We start from the raw sequence: 24305 nt of genomic DNA on the forward strand, positions 1-24305 counted from the left end.
ATGATAACAATATAATATGTAACAAAATTTACAGTGGCCTCAAATTAATTTAAAACAAAGCAAAGCACACCTGATCCACACTCTTTGTTCTTCATTTTATAGAAGTAGAGTTTAAAAACCTTGCTGTATTTTTGCGTAGTTAATTTAAAGAAGGTACATCGCCATCTGGCTCCAACGAAAGTGACTTGAATGCACCTGATGTCATAAGCTACTTTTCCAATTTATAAATTCAAATTTCCAAGCAGGACCATAAAAATTATTTGGACACAAAAACAAAACATCAGAATAAGAGGCAAGTTTTCCAAGAATTTTATTGAAATACCAAGATAAATTTCAGTCCCAGTCCCTTGTTATTTCAAAAAGCGCGCTTTGGGTTTTAGCGTTGACATCGCAAACCTTCGTCCCAAAGCTCCTCCCACTCCCTTTATTTTTCTGTTTTGTTAAAACAGCAACATATTTCATCTGAAGCAAACCTATACAACAGGTCATTTGGCACGTTTCCCCCGGTTGTCTTGACATTGTTCGAAGAATCGTAGCAGTTTCAAATCCAAACAAACGTCATTCATAGTCGTCGTTGAATTGTTTGCAGCATTTTCAGACTGTTTCTTCGGGTAACATAAAAGACCGTGATTAAAAAAAAAAATAATTCTCAGGACTAAATGTTTGGGGTTTACCTAGTAAATTTGTGATTGAGAATTGTTTTATTTTTAGTTGCTTTTAAACGATCAATTCAGAAGATTTTAATTTGGCTTTATTAAAATTGTAATTGCGCTCCTAAACTCGCAACACTAAACTAATGCAGTCCAGGTAAATTGGGGGGAATTTGATAAATATTTGGCTTCAAATGCTCTTGAACATTAAACAGCAGTGTAAAACGGCTCTAAACACTGGCCTTTACCCTTTTTATGTCTTCAACAGTCAGAAAGCATGCATACACAGACAGACATGGCAAGTGTGTACTTGCAACAAAACCCAGGTAAGTAACAGCAAGAAGCTGAGCAAAGTGCTGAATTTTAATATTTAAACATAAAAAGAGTTCAGATATCAGAAGTACAACTGATGCTTCAACAGGACCTGACAGATGAGCAACTTGTGGTCGAGCTTGCACGAGGCGGGTGCCACAGAAATGTGAGGAGCACGTCAGAGGTTTGTAATGGATCCTCCACGATGAGATGCCTTGATGGTATTTAACAGTCATCTCGTAATGAAAATACTGTCTGAAATGGTCAAACCCCTCACAAATACTCAGTATTCAGGCAAGCATTGAATTGCTAAAGGGTTCAGACAGTGAGCGAAGGTTGCGTTTCTGCCATTTTGTGTTTTCTTCACCAACCAGCCCATTGGAAACACCACAGGGCTACGTTAAAGGGATACAATCACAATTTTCTGGAAGAATACCAAGTAAGTTTGGCCGCAAACGTGATATGTTACCGTCACACTCACAACCAGCAATACTGGATTACTGTAGATACCTGAGGGATGACGCACGGCTCACATGAGGCACAATTTTGCAAGATATGCCTACGCTTTTTACAACCACACCTGATTCATGATTCAATAATATGATGAGGGTTGTGATAAAGCAATATTTTTCAGTCAAAAGCATGTAATATTGCAAAAATGTGCCGATACCGAAGCGCTACCCTCACTTCTGGAATGGCAAGTTTATCCGTATGGAGCTTTACCATGGCCGTCGCTTAATACTGATACTGTCAAAGCCTCTAAACAGACGGTGATCTCCCTCAGATAGGCATCCGATTCATGTCCATTGCACGTGGTGTAGCGCATTGCACAAAGGAGCCAGATAGTGCTATTTCAGACACTACAGCACTCTCTAAAAAAAAAAAAAAAAAAAAGAAAAAAAAAAAAAATGGGGAAAGGTGTACTGCAATAGGGATCTCTTGAAATCTAAGGCAGCTTTTGCATAAAATACTGACTGATTAGGAAATAAAGACCAAAGGGATGAGACAAGATGTTTAGCACTCAAGTGTGAAATTATAATCGGACTGATGTATCCCTATGGAAGACAAAAAAGAAGAAAAAATAAATATAAAAGAAAATAAAATATAGTTTATCATTAGGACCTTCCATTTTAGTACGTAGAGAAAAAAAAAATGTCCATTTAATTTTTTTTTTTTTGTTTTCCTTTTTCTAAACCTTAAAACTATGAGAATCTGGGTATGGGTGTTGGTCATCCCTGTTCGGAAAGCCAGGAAAAGATCTTCAAAGAACGTTTTTTTCTTTCACACTTTTAGACCTTTGAGAAGGAAAGGGAGCTGGCAACCAATCCCATAATGCATTAGGCTACACAGGTTAGCATAGCAGAGTATGCCCATGTCCCATAAAAAAAATTATATTCATGGGTCTGCACTGTCCTTACTAGAGCACTTGGCCCACTATGGAGGGGAAAATGAAATCAGTTTCGTGGCATTTTACATTAGAGCAACTTGTTTTCAGAAAAAGCAAAGAAAAACAAACAAAAAAATAATCCAGAGTTTCATTCTTTTTCTCAAAGGAGACAAAGATTAAGAAAAAAGACAAAAAAAAAAAAAAAGACAAAAAAAATCTTGTTATTAGTGCCAGTTTTGAAGTTGCTGTTGATCATATTCTGCTATCAGTTTTTTTATATGTGCCAGTTTGTTGTGTAGATATTCACAGCGGTTCTTCTCTTGGCTATAGTTTGGATTAGTCTGAGAAAAGAAGAGAACGTGATCAGTATTTTGAACGTGAAGTGTTCTAGGTGTTAAGTAACAAAAAAAAATAAAAATAAAAAAATAAAAAAAAAGTGGAAGAGACTGTCACCTTACCTTTTTTATTTTGCGATACTCTTCAAGTATCTGATTGTGGATTGTCTGTGAAAAGGAGAAACAGATATTTTCAGTGAGGTTCTTGCTTGAATCCAGTACTTTCAAAAGTGTAAGAAGATCATAAGCAAAATAGTTTGAATGCTGTCTAATATTTTTACATGAATTCTTCAGTCTCTGCCTACAAGTTGACAGGAAGCTCTAGGATCACTGAACCTGCTCAAATAATATCCAGCCTTTAATTGCTAGACAACTAATATAGTGTGCTTTCCGTTTTCTGTGCCGATTTTGAGAGAAAAGTCTGTTGAAGGCATTTAAACATTGCAAAATGGGTCTTGGTAGTAGCAGGGCTCAATTTACTGGCTAAAAATAAAATTAAACATTCTTACTAAACAACAATTATGTTTGTAATTTGTAAAAATAGCTCAATTTAACAGTTATGTCCAGTTAAAATATTTATGAAGTTGCTTCTATATGTATTGTCACTATTTCCAGCTTTTTTTAAAAAAATACAGTTCGCACCAAATCCCATTAGCGCTTATAGCACAAAGAAAGACTGAAGTAGCAGCTGTCAAATATCCCCACCTACTGTTCAAGACACACTCTACATACATTTTCTCCCATGTTTCTGCCTTTTTTCTTGTTTTGTTTTGTCTTGTATTTTTTCATACCATGTTGCTTAATTTTTTTAGCCAGATCTGGCAACACAGTTTTACATCTATAAACGTAAGTGGCAGTTTTGTCACCTGACCCCATAACTCTCACTCTGGCCCTAAGCCAGTGGGACATCATTAAGCCCTATATGAATGTGTGTTGGAGAAATAAATGATGCCTCACGACATTCTGCTCAGGTTATTTAACATTACTGCCTCTAATCAGTCAGCTGATTGTGTCATTTATTTCATTTCTCTCCCAGACTAGATTGGGAGAAGCAAGGGAAGGAAAACATAGTAACATTTTACAATTTATCAACACATGAAAATTACAGCAGGACCCTGGATGAGTCAACCACACTCTTTAATTTCTCATTTTCCGGAGGAAGACGTGACTACTGGGATCAGGTAGGGGCCAACAGCATATTAATAAAAAAAAAAAAAGAGTTGTAAATCATATGCGTGGATGGACACAGCATTTTTTGAGTGGAATTTTCAATGAAGATACCTTGTACTTGTCTGTGCCTTGCTGGAGTTGTTTGAGCTCAGAGTCGAGTATAGTGAACTGTCGGGTGATGCCCTCTATCCGTGCGTGGAGGCCCCGGTACTCGCTGTACTCTGCGTTGAAGTCATTCTTGTAAGTCTGACGTTGCTCTTGCGAGCTTATCACCGTGTACTTTCTGTTGAGGAAACCAAGCGAAAAAAAACACCACTGTTTTATAAATGTCATAAAAGTTTAATGTAATTTTCTTTTAGTTATACAACGCAAGTTTTTTTTTTTTTTTTAACAAAAAAGGTAAGTGAAAAGACTTCCTACTTGACAATGTACAAAGAGGTTCTTACAATAAATAGTCTGTTGTCTCCGATGAAGATGCAGGAATACTGGAGCTGTTACACGTTCCGTTGAGACCTGAAAAGAAATAAGGTGAATTCAAGGACAGAGTTTTATCCAGCAGACCTTGAGGGACAAGGACAGTAGGCCATAACGTCAGTTCACACTTATACTGGGAGAGAGAGAGAGAAAAAAGAAAAAAAAGGCATGTGCAGAACTATACATTTTCAAAACAGACTAGTTCAAAATTGACTTGGAGGGATTTCTGCACTAATCGACCTCATTGGTTGACTAGGTCAGTGGTTGAACTACTAATTGACTGGTTGGTGGACTGTCTAAGGCTACATTCAGACTCAGTCCAAATCCAATTTTTTTTGTGCACTTCCGATTGAAATGTGATCAGATTTAGCAAGTGTGAACAGCCAAAAATCGATTTGAAGTGAAATGCGATTTGCACAAATCCGTTTTGAGCTACATTCATATGTTTAGTTTCATGTTTTGTTGCAAAGTGCCAGACGAGCAAAAAATGAAGCCACACATACCAGCCTCCCATGCTTCTGCCGCTTCCTCATAAAACGCAGTAGTCCAGCTCAGCAGCTGCACATTGTCATGTTGTAAATAAGACAACATTTGTATTGCAAAGCCCTCCATGTTGCGGTTATTTTTTTATGTATGCCTACCAATGCAACGTGATTGCCATAAAAAAAACCAATGCAGATATTCCAGAAAACAAAAGAGCGGCATGGACACACAAATCGGATCTGAATAGTTGCGATACACCGTGTGGACGTCAATCATTTTAAATCAGATTCCAATCGGATACAAAAATAATTGGATTTGGACTGACGGTGCAAACGTAGCCTAAATGACTATTCAACTAACTGACCTCACCAACTCTATAGTCAACTAGTTCCCAAACATTCACATTCCCAAATTTCTATATCCTAATTATTGTCAATATGCATTTCATTTTTCCAGGAGCTCATTGCTTCTACCTTCAGTTAAACTGCTAACACTGATTGTAAATTAATTGCCTAAATGATTACATTATTTGCTAACTACATTCTTTAAATTGTAATGTTGACATACATTTTCTGTAAAGCTGCTTTGAAACGATATGTAAATGTGAATTGAATTGAATAGTTGGAGGGCTGTCTGAATAACTACTCAACTGACTAGTCTGTTAGACTACTGATGGATAATAAATGGACAGTCTGAATGACTATTTAACAACTAGTTGGTGGGCTATCTGAACAACTATTCAATAACTTCATAATTAACCTCACTAACAGACTTATCAGTTGACAGACTACTAATCAATTATTTGATCAGTTGTCTGAATGACTTTTCCACTAATCAAGCTTACTAACAGGCCACGTTGGATGTTGGACTATTAAATCAACTAGTTGCTGAGATGTCTGACTAACTATTTAGCTAACTGACTTCACTAATCAACTGTTATACTATTATTCAACTATTATACTATTATTAAAGTTATTGATGGGTTGTCTGAGCGACTATTGAACAAATCAACCTTAATAACAAACTATGCCGACTGCTGGAAACTAATCGAATAGTTGGTGTTGTGGGCTGTCTGAACAGTTATTCAAGTAATTGTCCTCAATGATGACTAGGTTGGTTGTTGGACCAATTGACTAGTTGGTGAGTTGCCTGAACAGTTATTCAGCCAATGACCTCACTAACCCACCATGTCAGAGTTTGGACTAGTAATTAACTACTTAAATAGATATTAAGACAGCCCACCCTATCAATAAATAGGCCTCACTAACGACTAGGTTGGTTGTTGGAATAATTGTCAAGTTACTGAGTTGTCTGAATGATTATTCCACCAATTACTTCACTAACCAAATGTGTCAGTTGATAGTCATAGAGGAGGCCTATCAACTAGAGATTATATAAACCACACTTAGTGACCAAGTCAGTTGTTTATTAAAACATTTTTTGCCATTTACTTGTTTACTAAACAACAGACTCTTCAAAATGCTGAAAGATGAAAAATGCTTTTCCATCATAGACCTAATTGAGATGTTGCACTAGATTCAGATGGGACAAACTGCTGCATTCTGAGGTGCTTTCTGACCTCATAACCCTTGACATAAATTATTCAGAGAAACTAATCCGCACCTGTCCTCCTATCGCTTGTTGTGACATCACAGGTTTTCCTCTGATCCAAGCCATGGTCTTCATCAACTCTTCTCTCCTTCTTCATGTCCCGCTCTCTGTCTTTCTCCTTGGACTTGTCTTTGTCCTTGTGTTTTTTGGACTTCTTTTTAGACTTGCCATGCAGTGAGGGTTGAGCGGTCCGTGTCTGAGATCCGTCCAGGCTGCTGTGGGTTAGGGATGTGGAGTCCAGACCTTCCTCATGGGTTGTGGAGAGAGGGGCAAATGACGGGGGCTGACTCAGTCTTTCCGCCACTGCCGCCTCCTGACTTTCACAGTCTCTACCGTTGGAGTCGTTGCTGACATCCGAAAGGGGGTCGAAGGGTCGGGGGATCTCCAGCGGAGGGAATTGAGAGCTCGACGACGTCTCTGCTGCTTGAGAACTAGAAGGGTCCTTCCCATTGGATGAGCTCAGTTTGCCATTGATGAGCCCTGTAGACTTGCTGGCTAGATGAGATATTCTGGGTTTCTTATTGGCCAAGGGATCGATAAACTCTGCTGCAGGTCGTTTCTGTTGGCCACGAACAATGATGGTTCATAAAACGGGGATGGTTTAAGTGCAGTCAAATGTTAAATGGCGATTAAATGTTTTGCAGTCGTTTACTAGTAGCTTCATTCATTTTCATGAATGGTTATGAAGATAAATGTGGGAGCAGGAAAGAATTAACCCTTACATATTTGCTCATAACACAAACAGATCGATCATAACAGTTCTATACCAGCTTTGACAGGTCTAAAATGGGGTAAAAGGCTGACCTGAGAGGGTGAGCTGCTGGCTTGCTCTTTGTGCGGGCTGACCGGGCTCTCCCCTAACACAGGGGCACTGCTTTGAGGCTTACACAGTTTTCTGTGGAGAATGAAAGACAAGGAATCATCAGTTTAAAAGAACCAAGGAACTGCCTCCGTGAGATCAAAGAAACCTGACTGATCCAGAAAAGTGCTGCGGACTGGGCTGTACATGTTTAACTGGTTTGCATGTATAATTTAAAATAACAGGTATTTTGATATTTCATACCTGTCAAGCTTCAATTATTAATATCTCACTGATAAAGATCCATCTGAACTTGTCTTAAAGGTTTACTCATAACAAGATGCTGGTTATGTGAATATTGTGTCCACAACATCAACATTTTTGATTATTCAGACTAATCTTTGTCACTTTTCCAAATGTATTAATACACTAAATTTAAAAATGGCACAGCAGAAAAACACATTTACTGGCCAAAATTAACATTTTTGAAAAAAGACTTGTCACAAAATATACATCAAAATATGTCAAGTGTAAATTTTTCAAGTGCTATAAATTTAGTGTCGTTTATCATGCATCCACATAGAGAATGTGCACTCCAATCACTTCAGATGATTTAATATTCCATATAAATGTGTATATTTTAATATCCAATATGGTAACTGTTAAGTGCACTAAAATGTAATGCGATCAAACATTCAGCCAAAGTTCATAAGTGCACTTAAACAGTTTGTGTACATGTCAACAGAGGGCAGTATGACATGGCCCAATGCATCCCAATAGAAGGCCTGCCTCCAAGGGTGCTTGGACAGGGGTCTATGCCTACGAGTAGGTGGGTGGGTACAAGTCGCTATGGTCTCCATCGAACTGTCTGTGCCCATGCACGGCCAGGGCTTGGACGTGTGCCACCCACACACGGATCAGCATGTGCTGGAATAAGGTTGCATCACTAACCTCCCAATTGCACACAGCCTTGGCTCTTACATGACAGCACATCGTTCATGATCAGATGGGAAAGTGGGTGGGTGCGAGAGGGGGGTGTGTGGACGTAAAAAGGCCTGTCAGCTGATAAGCTTCACCACCAGGCTCAAAGTGCAAGCGTGTGGAGTGTGTTCCACCTAGGTGTTGGGTTTGTTTCTAGCAAATATTTTCATTTTGTTTTGAACGGATATCACAACACCATGTTCTCGCCAGTCTAACATGCAGCATGACTCTAAATTTAGCTTTCAGGGGTCAGTCTTTCACCAGAGTTCATGGGAACCCAGACTTTTCCATGTAAAGGCACCCACACACACACTACAACATAATCAGGGCAATTTTGGGCCCATTTCCCCCCTTCCGAGAATCCTAGGTAAAGTCCTGATTATCTTGATTGTTCTACAGATTCCTATCAGATTTTCCTGTGGTTTGAGGTGTGTTAAGAGTGATTGAATCAGCTAGGAAGAACGTCGGGGCCCCACCAATCTCAAATCATAAATGTATAACATGAATCCTGTTGTGTGGGGGGAACCCGAGGACAAACGTGCACTTGTCACGTGGAACAAAATTATACCAAAACAGAAAGTGAGCTGACTGAAGACTTGATACAAACCTTTTTCTACAAATTCCAAAAATTTTCTGTAAAACGCAGTCCAAACACTATTATTGCCATTTTTTCTTGCCCATGTTTATTTACTCTAAAGTCACATTTGACCACGAGAGATTTTGCAGTTCACAGTCAGGACTGGCTGTTTGTGAATGGAATTGGTTAATGTGTGATGTGCTGTTGCAAACAGCGACACTCCACACACTATATGGACAAAACTGTTAAATATTTGATTTTTTTTATCATCCAGTTTGTGGGGTCACATTTTGAATGAATATAATGGGCCAGGCTGAAGTGAATAAAGCTGTACAACTACTGAAAAGGCAAAAACATTCAAGTAATATAGCAGTAGAAATGAATCAAGTGCTATAGAATGAAGTATACTGTTGTGGTTATTATCCACTATCTAAGTAGCACCATGTTGTTTTGAGAATATATTAAATATTGAGATGTGGTTAAATTACCCTATAATTTAATTATATAAAACCATATCGTTACCATAATAATAATAACATAATCAAGCATTCCACTGTACATGAAAAGAGTCCTTAAACTTTACTGAATAATGTATAAACATACCAGGAGTGAGAAATAAAATAAAACAAATCAAGCATTTTATTGCACATTGCAAAAGAGTCTTTAAACTTTACTGCATAAACTATATGTATTAGGGATCACGGTTTGGCGCATACTGTCAGACAACAAAAATAGTCAGTCACAGGCGATCCACACTCCAATCCAGAAGGGGGCGCACACGGTAATGCAGTTTGCTAACCACCACAACAGGAAAAAGTGCAGTACAACAACAAATGATCTATGCAAAGGTATGTTTACATGTAATCTCTCAAACAGCGTTTCAACTGCAGAAAGACATCAATAAAACACCTTGAGAATAAAATCTCACATAGCATCTCACATTACATTTACCTTAAGCAAGTCATTTAATGCCCACAGCATGTTGGCTCACTAGAGAAATTAACTGTAGAGGGCAGCATTTCACTAAATATATGCACTAAATATATGCACATTTTAGCACACAAATATTATGAATACACCAGGAGACAAAAAACAATAAAAATAAAATAAACTTGAAAAAAAATTTAAATTGCATAAAGAAAAACAAATTAAATTAAAGATAATTCAATGTGGACATGAAAGTCACTGAGGCTTACCGTACAAGAATTCTCTTCAGAATCTGTTGGTCCACCTCATTGTAACCAGGCCAGTCCTTCTGAACTTCCTTAAATAAACAATCCTTCAATGTGAAGGTGTTATCCTTACCATTCAGGTTAGCCACCTACAACAGCCAAAAAACAAAACAAACAAAAACACAGCAAAATGAAACAAGAGGCTTAAGTCTTTGGCTTTCTAAAAATAAGAGTACAAGCACTGTATTTCAATACCAGAAAAACAAAACACTACAACAGCATGCTGACAGCCTCTGTATATTATCTGCTTTGGCTTTAGGCAGGCCTCAGTTTGTTTGTCTATGTATTGACAAATGTGTCTACGTTGAGCCATTATGTCTAAGTAGATTTCAAAAAAATGATTTAGAGTGGGTCAAAAAAAATAAAATAAATAAATTTGTCAAAACAAAACCATAACTTTGAAAGAGTTTCCATACTTGCATATTACTTGTACTATTTTTACAGCATGCACTGTATGTCATGTTTTAGTATGTAACTGAATAAAGTTAACCATTAGAATTTAAAGTGCTGGTTACAAACCTGTTGCAGGAGGCTATCCAGCATCTCCTTGTCCTGAGGAGACAGGCCTTCCTTCGTGAGCCGCACCAACAGTTCGGGTTTGCGGTAGGGCTTGAGGGCCAGTAAATGCACTAGCCGTTCCCTCAGCGGCCGTGGCGGGCTCTTTTTCTGACTGCTGGAGATGATAACCGGCCGCGAGGTCCGTCGCGACGGAGCCACATCAGACACACCAGTTATCGGCTTCCGGATTTGTACACGCTTACCTGAACAGTGAAGGAAAAAAGTTGGATGGATGTTTGTTTAAATTTTAAATGAAAAGAGTCTAGTCTCTTGAATGAGAATGTATTAATATCTCATTTGTAGACTTTTAAATAGCGGTGTTATTTTTCTTCTGCACATTTCAACATTTAACAAAATAACTTTAGGGCCTAATATTACAGATACAAAACAATAAATAAATTGGGTGACGATGTGAGATTTCTTTTATTTCCAATTTCTTTTAAGCTTTGATGACTACATTTCACAATACAAACACTGCAAATTTCTTAACCAAGTTTCTGAATTTTTTTTTAAAACTATATAAAAACTAAATATATTTCAAACATATAAATTATACATTTTAAATGATTTTTTATAATTTGGAACAGGTTTCGGCCACATTTTAACTATATTTTGAATACAAATATTAAAATATAAAGTTATTTAATTTATATATTTAAAATAAAATCTTAAAATATATACACCGTGTTCCAAATTATTACACAAATGACATCAGTAAGATTTCAGTACACTAAATATTCAGCTTTTAGTTTTTCCAAAGTAGTAGTTGTTTTAGTTGTTTGTTTTATTTCTCCATATCTCATTCTCTCTACTCCCTGTCATTCTCCTACGCTGTCATTCTCCAGCACTTCCAGGTTCTACGTCACAACGGCGATTCATTATTGGCCAGCTCCTATGTCAGCATCACACGCATGCATCGTGCTGCTCACTTGAACAGCGTCGGCCAATAATGAGCCGGCATTCTGACGTAGAACACATAAGCGTTGCCCAGGCAGAGGTAGGGCAAAGTATGGTAACATTGTAAACCCTAAAATGACTGCAAAAAACAACTTTACAATTCAAATACAAGTTGACAAACAGAAGGTTTTATAAAGTGATACTCACATTTTTTCTGTCCTAATTAATGACAGAATTTACATTTTTGGGTGAACTAACCCTTTAAGGACCCGTGTGGACCCTTTCTACAGCCTGTGTTGCATCTTCACTGAGGATCAGTGGGAATGATCTTTGCCATTATCACCTTTGGTGAAAGCTAGTGTTTGGTAATGATAGTTTTGTGCAAGTTACCAAGGTACAGACAGACAGAACAGCTTCATAAATTATGTAGCACACTGCAGTTTCAGACATGTGGAGACGAACTGGCTCTAACCGCCCCCCTTCCATCTGTCTGTGTGCACCATGTGTAAACAGATCGGATTTTGACCAAAACTACGTTCTTCCGCTCAAACCTTACAGGAACAGTCGCATACATTCAAATGTGGAGGCCCAGATGAGTCAAACCTACCCACGTATCTCCCGCCAGGCTTGATGACGATGGCTCCACGGCTGCGGGTCTCCTCCTCGGCCTGAGCCATGCTTTGCCTGGCTTTCTGGTAGGAGTCATCTGTGGCGCATACCGTGATTTTGTCCTGGATCCCTCCCAGGCAGTCCAGCTGTATGCTCCCTTCACTGGACAGATACCAAGCTTGTCAAACATTCCAAATGGCACGACTACACCACCTTCTCACCAGTTATCCATTTCAAATGTGTTGCAATGGCTCATTTACAGCCCAGGTGGTTGGATGGGCGTCCTCTAAAAGGCCAACACTTGTAGAGGTTCCTTACGAGTGGCTCATCCACCCAGACACCATGTCAACTGCCTTTGATCTGCTTGCCCTAAGCTTGGCAATATTGGGTGTCAAAACATCTGATCATAGTTAAGGCACATGTTTTGCACAGGCATAGTGGGAAAACACTAAGTTGACAGGTTTTCTAAAGTATTTGGAAGGAAGCACTGTATAATTTAGCTGCTTTAGGATCATGTGCATCAGACATTTTTTGGCGGCTCCACAGCGATAAATTTTATTGCAGAAAAATCAAGTGTCACTGAATATGCATAATAACACTGTTCTTAACAGACAATTAGAAGTCTGACAGTAATTGTCTTGAAATGTTTTGTTGAAGCTAGTGAATTTGTTGCAAAAGTGGTGCTTTGACGGCTGGTGCTACAGATAAATTTAGAGAACTTTGTGGAGAAGGTTTATAGTGTACTGACAATGTTAGTAGGGTTGACTAGATGAGGGCCAGTTTATTTAATATGCATAAAGATAATTGTAAGTACCATAAATTATGAAACCATTAATTAAGTTAAAAAAGTAAAGTATATTTATACACAAAAAAAAAAAAAAAAAAAAAAAAGATATTTTTATTCAGAAAGGATTGTTTTAAATGCATAAAGTTTCATAATGTTACAAAAAAAGTATTTAAAATAAATGCTGCTCTTTATTTATTAGAAATGTATCTTGAGCAGCAAATAATCATTGGAATGATTTCTGGAGTAATGATGCCGAAAATTCAGCTCTGCCATCACAGGAATAAATTATATTTAATTTATAACAATAAAAAAAGTTAAGAAATAATTTCACACCATTACGGTTTTTACTGTATTTTTGACTAAAATACAGCCTTTGAGAGTCTTTTAAAAAACTTAAAATCTTACTGACCCCAAACTTTGGAACAGTAATGTATATTTATACAATTTATTTAATAAATAGAAAAAAATATTTATACAAATCTATTTGATTCTTTTTTTTTATTAAAAAAAAAAAAAAAAAAAAAGGGTGATACTCACTACTCGACCCATTAAACCAAATTAAACTGGCACCTCACACAGGAGTCGTGTGATCTAGAGGTTAAAGATATAGGCTGGGACTATAAGATCAAACCCCAAAGGGGTGATCCATGATTCAAGGTCTTTATCATCATTGTACAACAATCTCCAATGCGCCCTTGAGGGAGCACTTAAACCCAGGCTGATCCTGGGAGGCCTGTCCCTGTAAAAAGTGCACTACAGCTAAAATGACAAATTAGCTAATTATGTGGTGCAACTGGCTTAAGATAGTGAAAAGTTGGACTAATTATATGAGAAATCCATTCACAATCTACAACAAATGGCTTTGAATTGGTCTTTTGTTGTAGAATGAGAACACTAATTGTTCAGCTTCAACATAAGATTTTTTTTTTCAAAGATGACTTTAATCTACTATGAGGTCACCATGCTTTAACTCTCACGCAACTAGTGCAGCATTTTCTCATGTCACACTCTTTATTAAAGAGAATCAGAGAGCTCACAAGAACATGTAACGCCTGAACTTCAGCTGACCCTTTAATATTGTGAACATGGGAGGACATTAACAGCAAGTATGCATTCCCAGTTTCTTCCTCATTTGGTTGGACAATTGGCCAAATTCAATTTATTCTCTCTGTTCTGGTGTTCATCCAGAGCTGAACAGTAGTGGGAACGGAGAAAGGAACAGATGGCGCTGATAATGATGGCATGGATGTGATCACAAAGAGTTTTTTAATGTTGTCTGACAAACTCAGACGACATCAAAATCAACTGACAAACATACTTCTACATCAGAAATCGTTACACTACCTTGAGAAGACATGAATCTGAATAAAAGATGTGGTTTATTATCTTTCTTACCTTGTAATATACTGCTGAATGCAGTCAAAACTGCCCTGGGGATTGTCCTTCCCCACATTGGACAGGTAGAACGTAAACGTTCGCAGCTCATTTGGATTCTCTGACTGCGGTATTGAGATTTTCTGTTGACACAGAGGAGAAGAGCAGCCAACATAAGCATTGAGACGAGAAAAAACCCTGTTTCAAGCAGCTGGTTAGTACAAAATAAGTTACACAGATTTACTTTTAAAAAAGGTTCATCAATTGCTATTTACACAAATAAAATATAAATATGATTGAATAACACGTATGTATGTACGCATGCATGTACGCATGTATGTACGCATGTATGTACGCATGTATGTACGCATGTATGTACGCATGTATGTATGTATTAAGCTTCGCTTCAAAAGGCCTTTATTAAAAAGGTGGAGTATATATTTTTTCTTCAACAACACTGTTTGGAGGTTAGTCAGGCCGACACCAACAACAAACGTCTAACCAATCAGCATTAGGGGGCATATGACGGTCAAGGAGACAGAATGACCAAGAGGGAGATTTGGGGATGAAGGGAGAAAAAAAAAAAAAAAAAAAAAAAAAAAAACATTTATATTAGAAAAGCTTTCCAGCACTGGAGAGAGCTAAGCGGGAAGACCTGAAAACAGAGGTGGAGGCTGCTTTGAACCCACTTCACATGTGAGTAACACTGGGTTTTGATTGTTTGCTTTTATTTGTGTACTGCAAAAAAATAAATAAAAAAAATAAATGTACTTCCTTGTGGTTTGTTCATCATCTGCGCTTTATTTTTCATGAAGCATTTTGTTGTGCGTCAGCTGTGATAGACATCCACTCGCATTGCATGTGTAACAGTGGCCAGATAGTGAGAGTTGTGCAGGTAAACCACTGCACACTGATGACTGCTAGAGAATGCGGTGTTTGGCATCATTGTCAGTTCACTTGCCTCGCCCGCCAGCAGCGGATGGGCCGGGGTTTGAGACCGACTCGGAACAGGGTGGTTAGGATTGGAGAGTGAATTTTAGAGGCGGAGCAATGAAGAGAGGGCTGGGTTTGTTTGGGTTGATTTCAAATAACAACAATGTCCAACAGCATTGTTGAAAAATACATACCCCACCTTTAACCCCATGTAGCCATGTAGTTATGATGGGATGGTTGCACTTTTTTGGGCTTCATAATCTCATTCTTTATTTATACTGCTATTATAAAGCTTAGGAGAGCCAGGACATTATTTAATATAACTCAGATTGTGTTCAACTGAAAGAAGATAGTCATGAGGTAATTTTCATTTTTGGGTGAACTATCCCATTAACCTCTTTTAAGACAAATGTTTGTGGCCCTCGGGGGGCCTTCTAGAATCTCCTTAACGTGCAACAATAGCGCCCGACCTCCAGCTCCAGCAGCCTTCTCAGGTGTACTGCTAAAACACCTGTGTGAAGGCAGCAAACAAACGCATCTCCTGCTGTGTCGTGAGCCAAATTACACCTATCAACTGAGCAGCAGCAGCCGTCAAGCACAGATGCAGAGCTAAAAAGCGTGTGCAATAATTTTACAGCAATTTCTAAGACTCATTTTGTTTGATTGGCAAGTCTGCCTGCCTTGTTCCTACTTGGATTATTTTATTTATTATTTAACAAATTAACTGTTCACATACGAGATACGAGAGCACCTGGACATTTGACATTATGCAAACAGCAGGACATCTCTAAACTCTCAAAACGACAATCATACCTTCAACATGGGGTGGTGGGGTGACAATAATAATAATAATAATAATAATAATAATAATAATAATAATAATAATAATAATAATAATAATAATAATAATAATAATAATAATAAAATATATTTTTAATGTATATATTTAGATACTATTATATTGTTATATTAATATATTAATATTAAAAAATAAGACCATTTTTAAAAAAAATACATAACTCAGTTTTAACAATTATATTTTACATAGTTTTATTAATTTCATTTATTACATTTATTAATTTAAATTATATTACATATAAAAAATGTAATGTGAATAAAAACAAACACATACATATATATACACACACATACATATATATATATATATATATATATATAGCGCTGGTAGTATACATCATGCCTAAAGACAACCTGAAAGTCGAAACGTTGCTCTGTTTATTAATACATGTTCTATTACTCTTCTTACTTCTATAGCCATTTCAACCACCATTGCCAACACGTGTCATCCAACACTAACATGTTTTAGGGGCCCAGGCTAAGAAATGGAGGATCCCTGCAGAGGCCCAGTGAAGAGTAACGCGACAACGTACACCGAGCACTGGTTCTGTTTACCCAGGGTTCCTCACACGTGTGTGGCCTGCAGGTGGCCGACTATAAATAACAGTCAGTGTTCGAGGTTCACACTGCCAGCCCGAGGGCTCCCTCAGCTCAACGCTTCACTTCGCTGGCTCCACACGATTTTTCACACTCCCACATGAGATACTCAACAAGCAAAGACAGTGCGTCCATAAGCTCTGCCACTTACAATCACTCAATGGTGTCGCAATAAAAGCTGCTGATTTATATTAGCAGTTACGGCTTTTATTTTGTTGTGTTTTATTATATGCCTTGGCTGAGACGTTGCAGTTTAATACGCTTTTTAAGAAATACAAATTGCAATTCATAGTTTCTTCATTCAGAAAACATGACACAGCTGCTAACCTCACTTCTGAGATGTGCTGCGCCGTCACTGACAGAGGAAAAGAAAAAAAAAAACAGAAGTGAGGAAACGCTCTCGAAGGAAGAGCTTGCGTCACAGGCCAAAAACATGACGCATTTCAAAGTTCAAAATTCAATATGATTAACAGCCAACTTGTGTGGGGTGGATTACAGAGGCCATCCAGACCAGCCATAGAAAAACTACAGCCCGCATACACTGGGGGAACAATCTGGAGAGAGAGAGGAAAAAAAAAAAAAAAAATATTCCCAGGATTCAGTTGATCTGGCCCTTACCTGTTATTAAAATTTTAAAACTACTCTTTTCCAATAAAAAAACACTATAAATTAAGTTTTAAATGCAGAAGTGAATTTAAGCGTCACAACATTAAAATGTACAGTATGAAAAAAATAAAAATAAATCAAATAAATACTTTTCAAAAACTTAATATTGTGTAATATTACAATAAAAATAAAAAATAAAAAAAGTTATGTTGAAATATATTTTTAAATGTTATTTATTCTGGTAATGGCAGAGCTGAATTTTCAGCATCATTACTCCAGTCAGTACTTTTATCATCAATGTTGAAAACGGTTGAAGAACAGCGTTTATTCAAAATAGAATCTTTTGCAACATTATAAATGTCTTTACTATCACTTTGGATCAATTTAATGCATCCTTGCTGAATAAAGAGTATCAATCTCTTTACTTAACTAGCAATTTTCTGAACGCATGCTTACTTTACCATTGAAAAATGCTGTATAAACACCACTACCTTTTGACAGTTTTTTTCCAAAAGGTGCAATGAATCAACTCATCACTAGCAGTGAAAGAGTGACATTACTGGAGTTTCCCCTGGTCTCGACTCTGGTCCACACAAGGAACAAAGCTTCTTCTTATGGCCATGTGGCGGCCCCTCTGCTCCTCTGACAGGATGCTGCTCATTTTTGGACAAGAACTTTGCCTAGCTCATTGAGAAAGACCAGGCCATCCATGTAAAGCTCATGGATGCACCTGCCCTTTGGACAAAGGTCAAAATCTGCAGCTGTGCAAATTTCAACCCAACCAATTGGTTACCAATGCGAGGCTGATGGGCCTTGAAGACAAACGCATGTTGTGTTGAGGAACATGTGCGACCGCCTCTCCATCCTTTCTGGTTGGCTGCAGCCAAATAGCACATCATGGATTCTCATGCTGTCTGTCTGCTCATAATATGCCACAAAAGCTCTGATACAGCTATAAAGAAATACAGCCTTATCCGGCAAGCAAGCAGGCAGTCTTCTCACATGTGATGCTGTGAACCATGGTGGAGTGTGAACATGCAGTTCCTGATGAGTCAGTAAAAACAATGAAGTGAAACCCGAGTGATGAAAAAACTTCATGATTTATAGTCAAAAGACATTTTGTTGAACCACCATCTTACATTTCACTCACATTTATCAAACACCATCAAACACAGGATTCTGGGAGACTGTGGCGAGTAGGGATGTGTGATTAATCAAAACTGAAGTCGTGATTTGGCTTAGTGCAATTATGGCAGCGCAAAGGCTGTGATTTTTTACAATTTTTAATTAAATAAATATATACACAACATGTTAGTGAAGAGCTGTAGTAAATGTAGTAAATAGTAAATGACGCTCAATCTGAAGGCACTACTTTTGAAAAAGCAACACGTCAAACATACAAACTTTCCAAACATGAGAAGCGCTTACTTCATAACATCAGTCTTCATAACATCAGTCAAGCGTTTAAAATAGCATTCTGATTAGCATTGCTTTATAAATACACTATTATTATGGAAATACCCGAGAAGGCTTGAACACAGATAAACCATGTATTGTTGTAGTCGTCTGTTTATTATATTCATGTTTAAATCAATCAAAACATTTCTAACTTCTTTTTATTCAGTCACAGTGAAAGTATGATGTCCATAAGGGATTTCCTGGAATGACGTGTGTTATATTGCAGTACTTCTACATATGACATATTTGGAGTTTCTGAATGAAACACGTTTAGCGCCAAGTAAAACTTAGTCAATCCTGTTCTGGGTAAAAATAGGAAAAATAATTCTTCTCTAAAGAACTTTGAGGTCATAGGCTGCTTAAGCCAATGTTCATGCATGAAACCAGAAATGGTGGACATGCTAGCTTTCTTAAAAAAAAAAAAAAAAAAAAAGCTTATCAACATTTAAAGCAGCTAACCATCACGGTTCTAATTTTAGTGATTTGTGAGTAGTCTGCGTTATTTTTTTTATTATTATTTTTTATTGGATTGATTACCCACATTAAAAGGTGCCATCGAACATTGTTTTACAGGTGTAATATAGGTCTAAGGAGTCCCCTGAATGTGTCTGAAGTTTCAGCTAAAAAAAAAAATCTATTGGGTATTTTGAAATACATTTTTTAACTGCCTATTTTGGGGCATCATTAACTATGCACCAATTCAGGGGCTGCTGGCCCTTTAAATATCACGCTCCATGCCCATCGAGCTTGCGACTCTATAATACAGTGCATAAACAAAGTTCACACAGCTAATATAACCCTCAAATGGATCTTTACAAGATGTTCATGTATGCTGCATGCATGCTTCGGGTCATGTGAGTATAGTATTTATATGGATGCATTACATTTGATTCTGAATGAGTTTGAGGCTGTGCTTCATGGCTAAAGCTAACATTACACACTGTTGGAGAGATTTATAAAGAATGAAGTTGTGTTTATGAATTATACAGACTGCAAGTGTTTAAAAATGAAAATAACGACGGCTCTTGTCTCCGTGAATACAGTAAGAAACGATGGTAACTTTAACCACATTTAACAGTACATTAACAACATGCTAACGAAACATTTAGAAAGACAATTTACAAAATCACTAAAAATATCATGATATCATGGATCATGTCAGTTATTATTGCTCCATCTGCCGTTTTTCACTGTTCTTGCTTGCTTACCTAGTCTGAATATTTAGCTGTGCACATCCTGACGTTACTGGCTGTCTAATGCCTTTCATAATGTTGGGAACATGGGCTGGCATATGCAAATATTGGGGGTGTACACCCCAACTGTTACGTAACAGTAGGTGTTATGTTGAGATTCGCCTGTTCTTCGGAGGTCTTTTAAACAAATGAGATTTATACAAGGAGGAGGAAACAATGGAGTTTGAAACTCAGTGTATGTCTTTTCCATGTACTGAACTCTTGTTATTCAACTATGCCGAGGTAAATTCAATTTTTGAATCTAGGGCACCTTTAATATGTTTTGCCATATATCTGTTCTAGAGACATTCTGTTACAACTTTACTTATGTCTCTAGAACAGACATATGGCAAAATAATGTTACAGCTTTTTGATAAAGCTCTAATTGGTTTCCTTTGGAAATATGTTTCACACTGAATGCATTTATGTAAAGCATGTAAAGCAGGTGTGTGTCAAAATCATGATTAAAATCGAAATTTTGGGTCACACAGCCCTAGTGGTGAGTGGACCTCTGTCCCTCTAGGGGAGTCTGGGGGCACTTTTCTGGTATTTGAACTTTTGTATGTTATTTTTAGTTTTTTTAAGATAAATAATATAATATAATATAATATAATATAATATAATATAATATAATATAATATAATATAATATAATATAATATAATATAATATAATATAATATAATATAATATAATATAATATAATATAATATAATATAATATAATATAATATAAAATATAATATAATATAATATAAAAACACATTTATAGGTTATTGGCCAAATCATGAAAATTATACTTGGCTTATTGGTATTGACCAGAATTATACAAGCAACCTGTAGATTCTCCTCAACTTCTCCTTTTGTGTTCCACTGAAGAAATAACATCAGTTTCAAAAGACATGAGGTTGAGTAAATGGCAGATTTGTGAGTTTATTGTCTAAAAGTTTGGGAAACATACACCTTAAACATCAAGTCCGATATCGATATATTGGCCAATATTGTTTGCATTTATATTATGTGCATGCTGAAAATGTTCATATCGGTGGCATATCTGCGGTATATGCCAATACAGATATATCTGAAATATAGTATTTTCCGAGTGAAACGGAATACTGAATGAGAAATAGAGGGTGTGGCTTGTTTTTTCCTGCTGGGAATTGATTGATCTAGAAAAGTGGGCACTCCCTTCAGCTCGTTGTCAAAGCTTGCAGCAGACTGAAAGTTGGAGGGGAGGTCCTACCCAAGCTGTAAAACTGACGTCATCAGAGAAGAAAAGCCATTCTAGAGGGGAAGTACATTTTCAGATTTTGATCTAAGATTACAACACTTTTTACACTGATCTTTTTTTCTGAATCAACTTGTACGGATGAATTGTTCACCACAAAACTAGTAACACGCGCTAACAAAGTCAATTTTGATTTCATGCCGACTTTAGATGGCTCCAGGGTCTGAAATCAGTGCAAGGCAGACAAACCACATTCATCAACATGAGATGTAGATAACAGCAACATGAATATTTATTGGTCCATTCACTTTCAGGTCTAGGGTGAGCTAGAGCACATGAAAAAAACAAAAACATGTAGTGGGTTTTGAAGGATTGATTTATCAACCACTTCCTGTTCCGTATAGGTCTGAGAAAATGGGTCCCGACCACTATCACTGTTTTAAAGAGTCGGCGTTCCACACCAACAGCCGTCTATGACTTAGCATGGATATACTGCTGATTTGGCAACAGTGAGCAGAGGATATTGTGGTTACTGCGATGTGATGACTTCCTGCTACGCAGCCATCAAAGTCTTAATGCTTTTGTATTACCTACACAACCAGGATACTTCACAGTAACTGGGGAGAGTCCCAGGTTCACACAGGGTTTGTGGCTCCATGATGGAACATGACAATCAATGTTTCAAGTGGTTTATGGCCCCAAACAAAAGGTTTTTTAAAAAATGTTGCATACTCACCCCTTGATTTCCTGTAAATCCTATTAGTGGTTTAGCAGTCAGGCCCTGCAAAACAAACAAGATAAATTAAATCATACAACAAATCAAAGTCAATTTATATCATTATGTATGTATGTATGTATGTATGTATGTATGTATGTATGTATGTATGTATGTATGTATGTATGTATGTATGTATGTATGTATGTATGTATGTATGTATGTATGTATGTATGTATGTATGTATGTATGTATGTATGTATGTATGTATGTATGTATGTATGTATGTATGTATGTATGTATGTATGTATGTATGTATGTATGTATGTATGTATGTATGTATGTATGTATGTATGTATGTATGTATGTATGTATGTATGTATGTATGTATGTATGTATGTATGTATGTATGTATGTATGCATGTATGTATGTATGTATATATATATATATATATATATGTATATATATATATATATATCATAAACAATTATGTTTTAATGACACTATTTATATATCAAATATTACTTATTTAATATAAACAGTACTAAAATATAACACTTTTTTTTTAAACTAACGGAGCATGTTTTGAAGCAAAAATTATGAAATGAGGAATCAAACATGTGTTATGCATTTTAAGCTGACAAGCACTGGCATTTCCATTAGTCAAAGCAGTTTAAATTTACAAGATACTCTCAGATACTTCAAGAAGGAATCAAACACCAATAAACACAAAGACTGTTTGATCAACACTAGAAAATCTCCACAAAGTGCTGCATAATACACCCCCAAAACCACGTCTGGAATTTCAGATTTCAAATACAGGACGTACAAGTGCAATAAGAGGACGCATTGCAAGTAATTCCTCAGTTGAGCCATGTGGTCTGCTCTTGCCTGATCTAAAGCTCTTTATATTGGGAAACGGTTTCAGCAGGCACTCAAAAGACGGGAGCATGTGAAATAAGAAATAAGTTTATAAGAAAAAAACAAAAAACAAAAAAAAAAAAAACAATGTCAACAGATCAGACCCATGGCACTCAGTAAATGCGGTCTATGACATTTATATAGAGTTCTGGAGTAATTGCATACGGGAGTGAACTACATCGGCTACATACCCTCGAGTAGTGCAGACTACATGAATATGAAGGGTTCAGCTCCAGCCATCATTGGTTAAAGCAAGCAATCATGCCACCTACGACCCACTTCATACTAAATAACTCATCTTTTATAGACAAGTATTCATCGACATCAAAGCAATTTCTGTAAACACACTCGGTTCACCTGGGGCTGACGGATCAATCCGAGCGCGAGCCACTTACATTAATGCTGGGCCGGAAAAGGCTGATTGGCTGATTGAATGGACCAGAACAATCAAATGGCTGAATCTCAAACAAGGTGCTTTGGTGCTAATTAGCGAGGTAGATGAGCTATAAATGTCTGGCTTGATGATTCAGACTAAAAAAACAACAACAACAACAACAACAAAAAAAAACATTGCACAGGAGTCTGAGAAGATCTTTTCTGGTTAGTCGTAACACTCACTGAAGGCTAGTTTCTTGGAAGGAAGCGTTTCTTAAACCACTGAGTGTAAACAAAACATGTCGCACTTCCTTCCTCAGATAATGCCGTTGAGGAGAAAAAAGAAAAAGAAAAAAGAAAACTAATGAAAAATGGAAGATTATACCAGCAGAGAGAACTAAAGGTGTTTTGGAGTGACTAGGCTAGTATCACTACTGGTGTTGTCACGATACTGGAATTTCTAACTTCGATACGATACCTTGAAAAGTATCAATATTGGATACCACGGGGACATATACTGTCATGGATATTTTTAATATTTCCCTTTTCTTGCCCATCCATTGAAAGCCTAGGCAAATCAAAAATTTCTTCTGAAGAGATCAACAGAATGTAGAATAGAAGGCTTCAAACAGACCCACTGGGGATATTTAGCTATTCTTAACCCTCTGGAGTCTGAGGCTGATTTGGGGCTTGGAGAAGTTGACATGCCCTGACATTTGTGCTTTTTTCAGTTGTTCATAAACATAAAATGACAAAAGTGTCATTACACTGTATTCAGCACAAACTAGGCTACAATAATATGTGAGGAACATGTACGTACATGTTTGTATTTTTGAAGGAATAATGTTTATGCGTGGTTATTGAAAAAAACAAAAAACTTAAGTATCTGAAATAAGGCCAAAAAAAGTATATTAAATCTGTGTTCACAAGACTTCTGGGTATTGGAGGTTGTAGACTAGAGTTTTTGCTTCAGAATTATGTAAAAATTATGCTGCCTACTCCTTCATATAAAACAATATATTGATTTAGTTTTTGTAAGACATTTTTTGCCAAGAAACACAGTATGCGTGGAGGCGTGAATCATCATGAATAATGGGCCATTTACACCTGAGCAGACAAAAGAATCACATAATAATGACCTGAAATGA

At 36.9% G+C, this 24305-nt stretch overlaps 1 protein-coding gene across 1 annotated transcript in view; it reads right to left on the reverse strand.

The window, feature by feature from the left end:
- Window positions 1-304: 304 nt before the first annotated feature.
- ell (elongation factor RNA polymerase II) overlaps window positions 305-24305 on the reverse strand; it is a 39749-nt gene continuing 15748 nt past the window's right edge. Inside the window, exons 2-12 of the mRNA XM_067396174.1 lie at window positions 21882-21926; window positions 14258-14379; window positions 12074-12237; window positions 10531-10772; window positions 9976-10100; window positions 7227-7317; window positions 6435-6981; window positions 4301-4367; window positions 3966-4137; window positions 2808-2852; window positions 305-2690 (exon numbers count right to left, since the gene is read on the reverse strand). Of these exons, the coding sequence (XP_067252275.1) occupies window positions 2574-2690; window positions 2808-2852; window positions 3966-4137; window positions 4301-4367; window positions 6435-6981; window positions 7227-7317; window positions 9976-10100; window positions 10531-10772; window positions 12074-12237; window positions 14258-14379; window positions 21882-21926 (1737 nt within the window). The 3' untranslated portion in view covers window positions 305-2573. The remainder of the gene's footprint in view (window positions 2691-2807; window positions 2853-3965; window positions 4138-4300; window positions 4368-6434; window positions 6982-7226; window positions 7318-9975; window positions 10101-10530; window positions 10773-12073; window positions 12238-14257; window positions 14380-21881; window positions 21927-24305) is intronic.

Source organism: Chanodichthys erythropterus, chromosome 10 (genome assembly GCF_024489055.1).
Source record: "Chanodichthys erythropterus isolate Z2021 chromosome 10, ASM2448905v1, whole genome shotgun sequence".
NCBI classification, from domain to species: Eukaryota; Metazoa; Chordata; class Actinopteri; order Cypriniformes; family Xenocyprididae; genus Chanodichthys; species Chanodichthys erythropterus.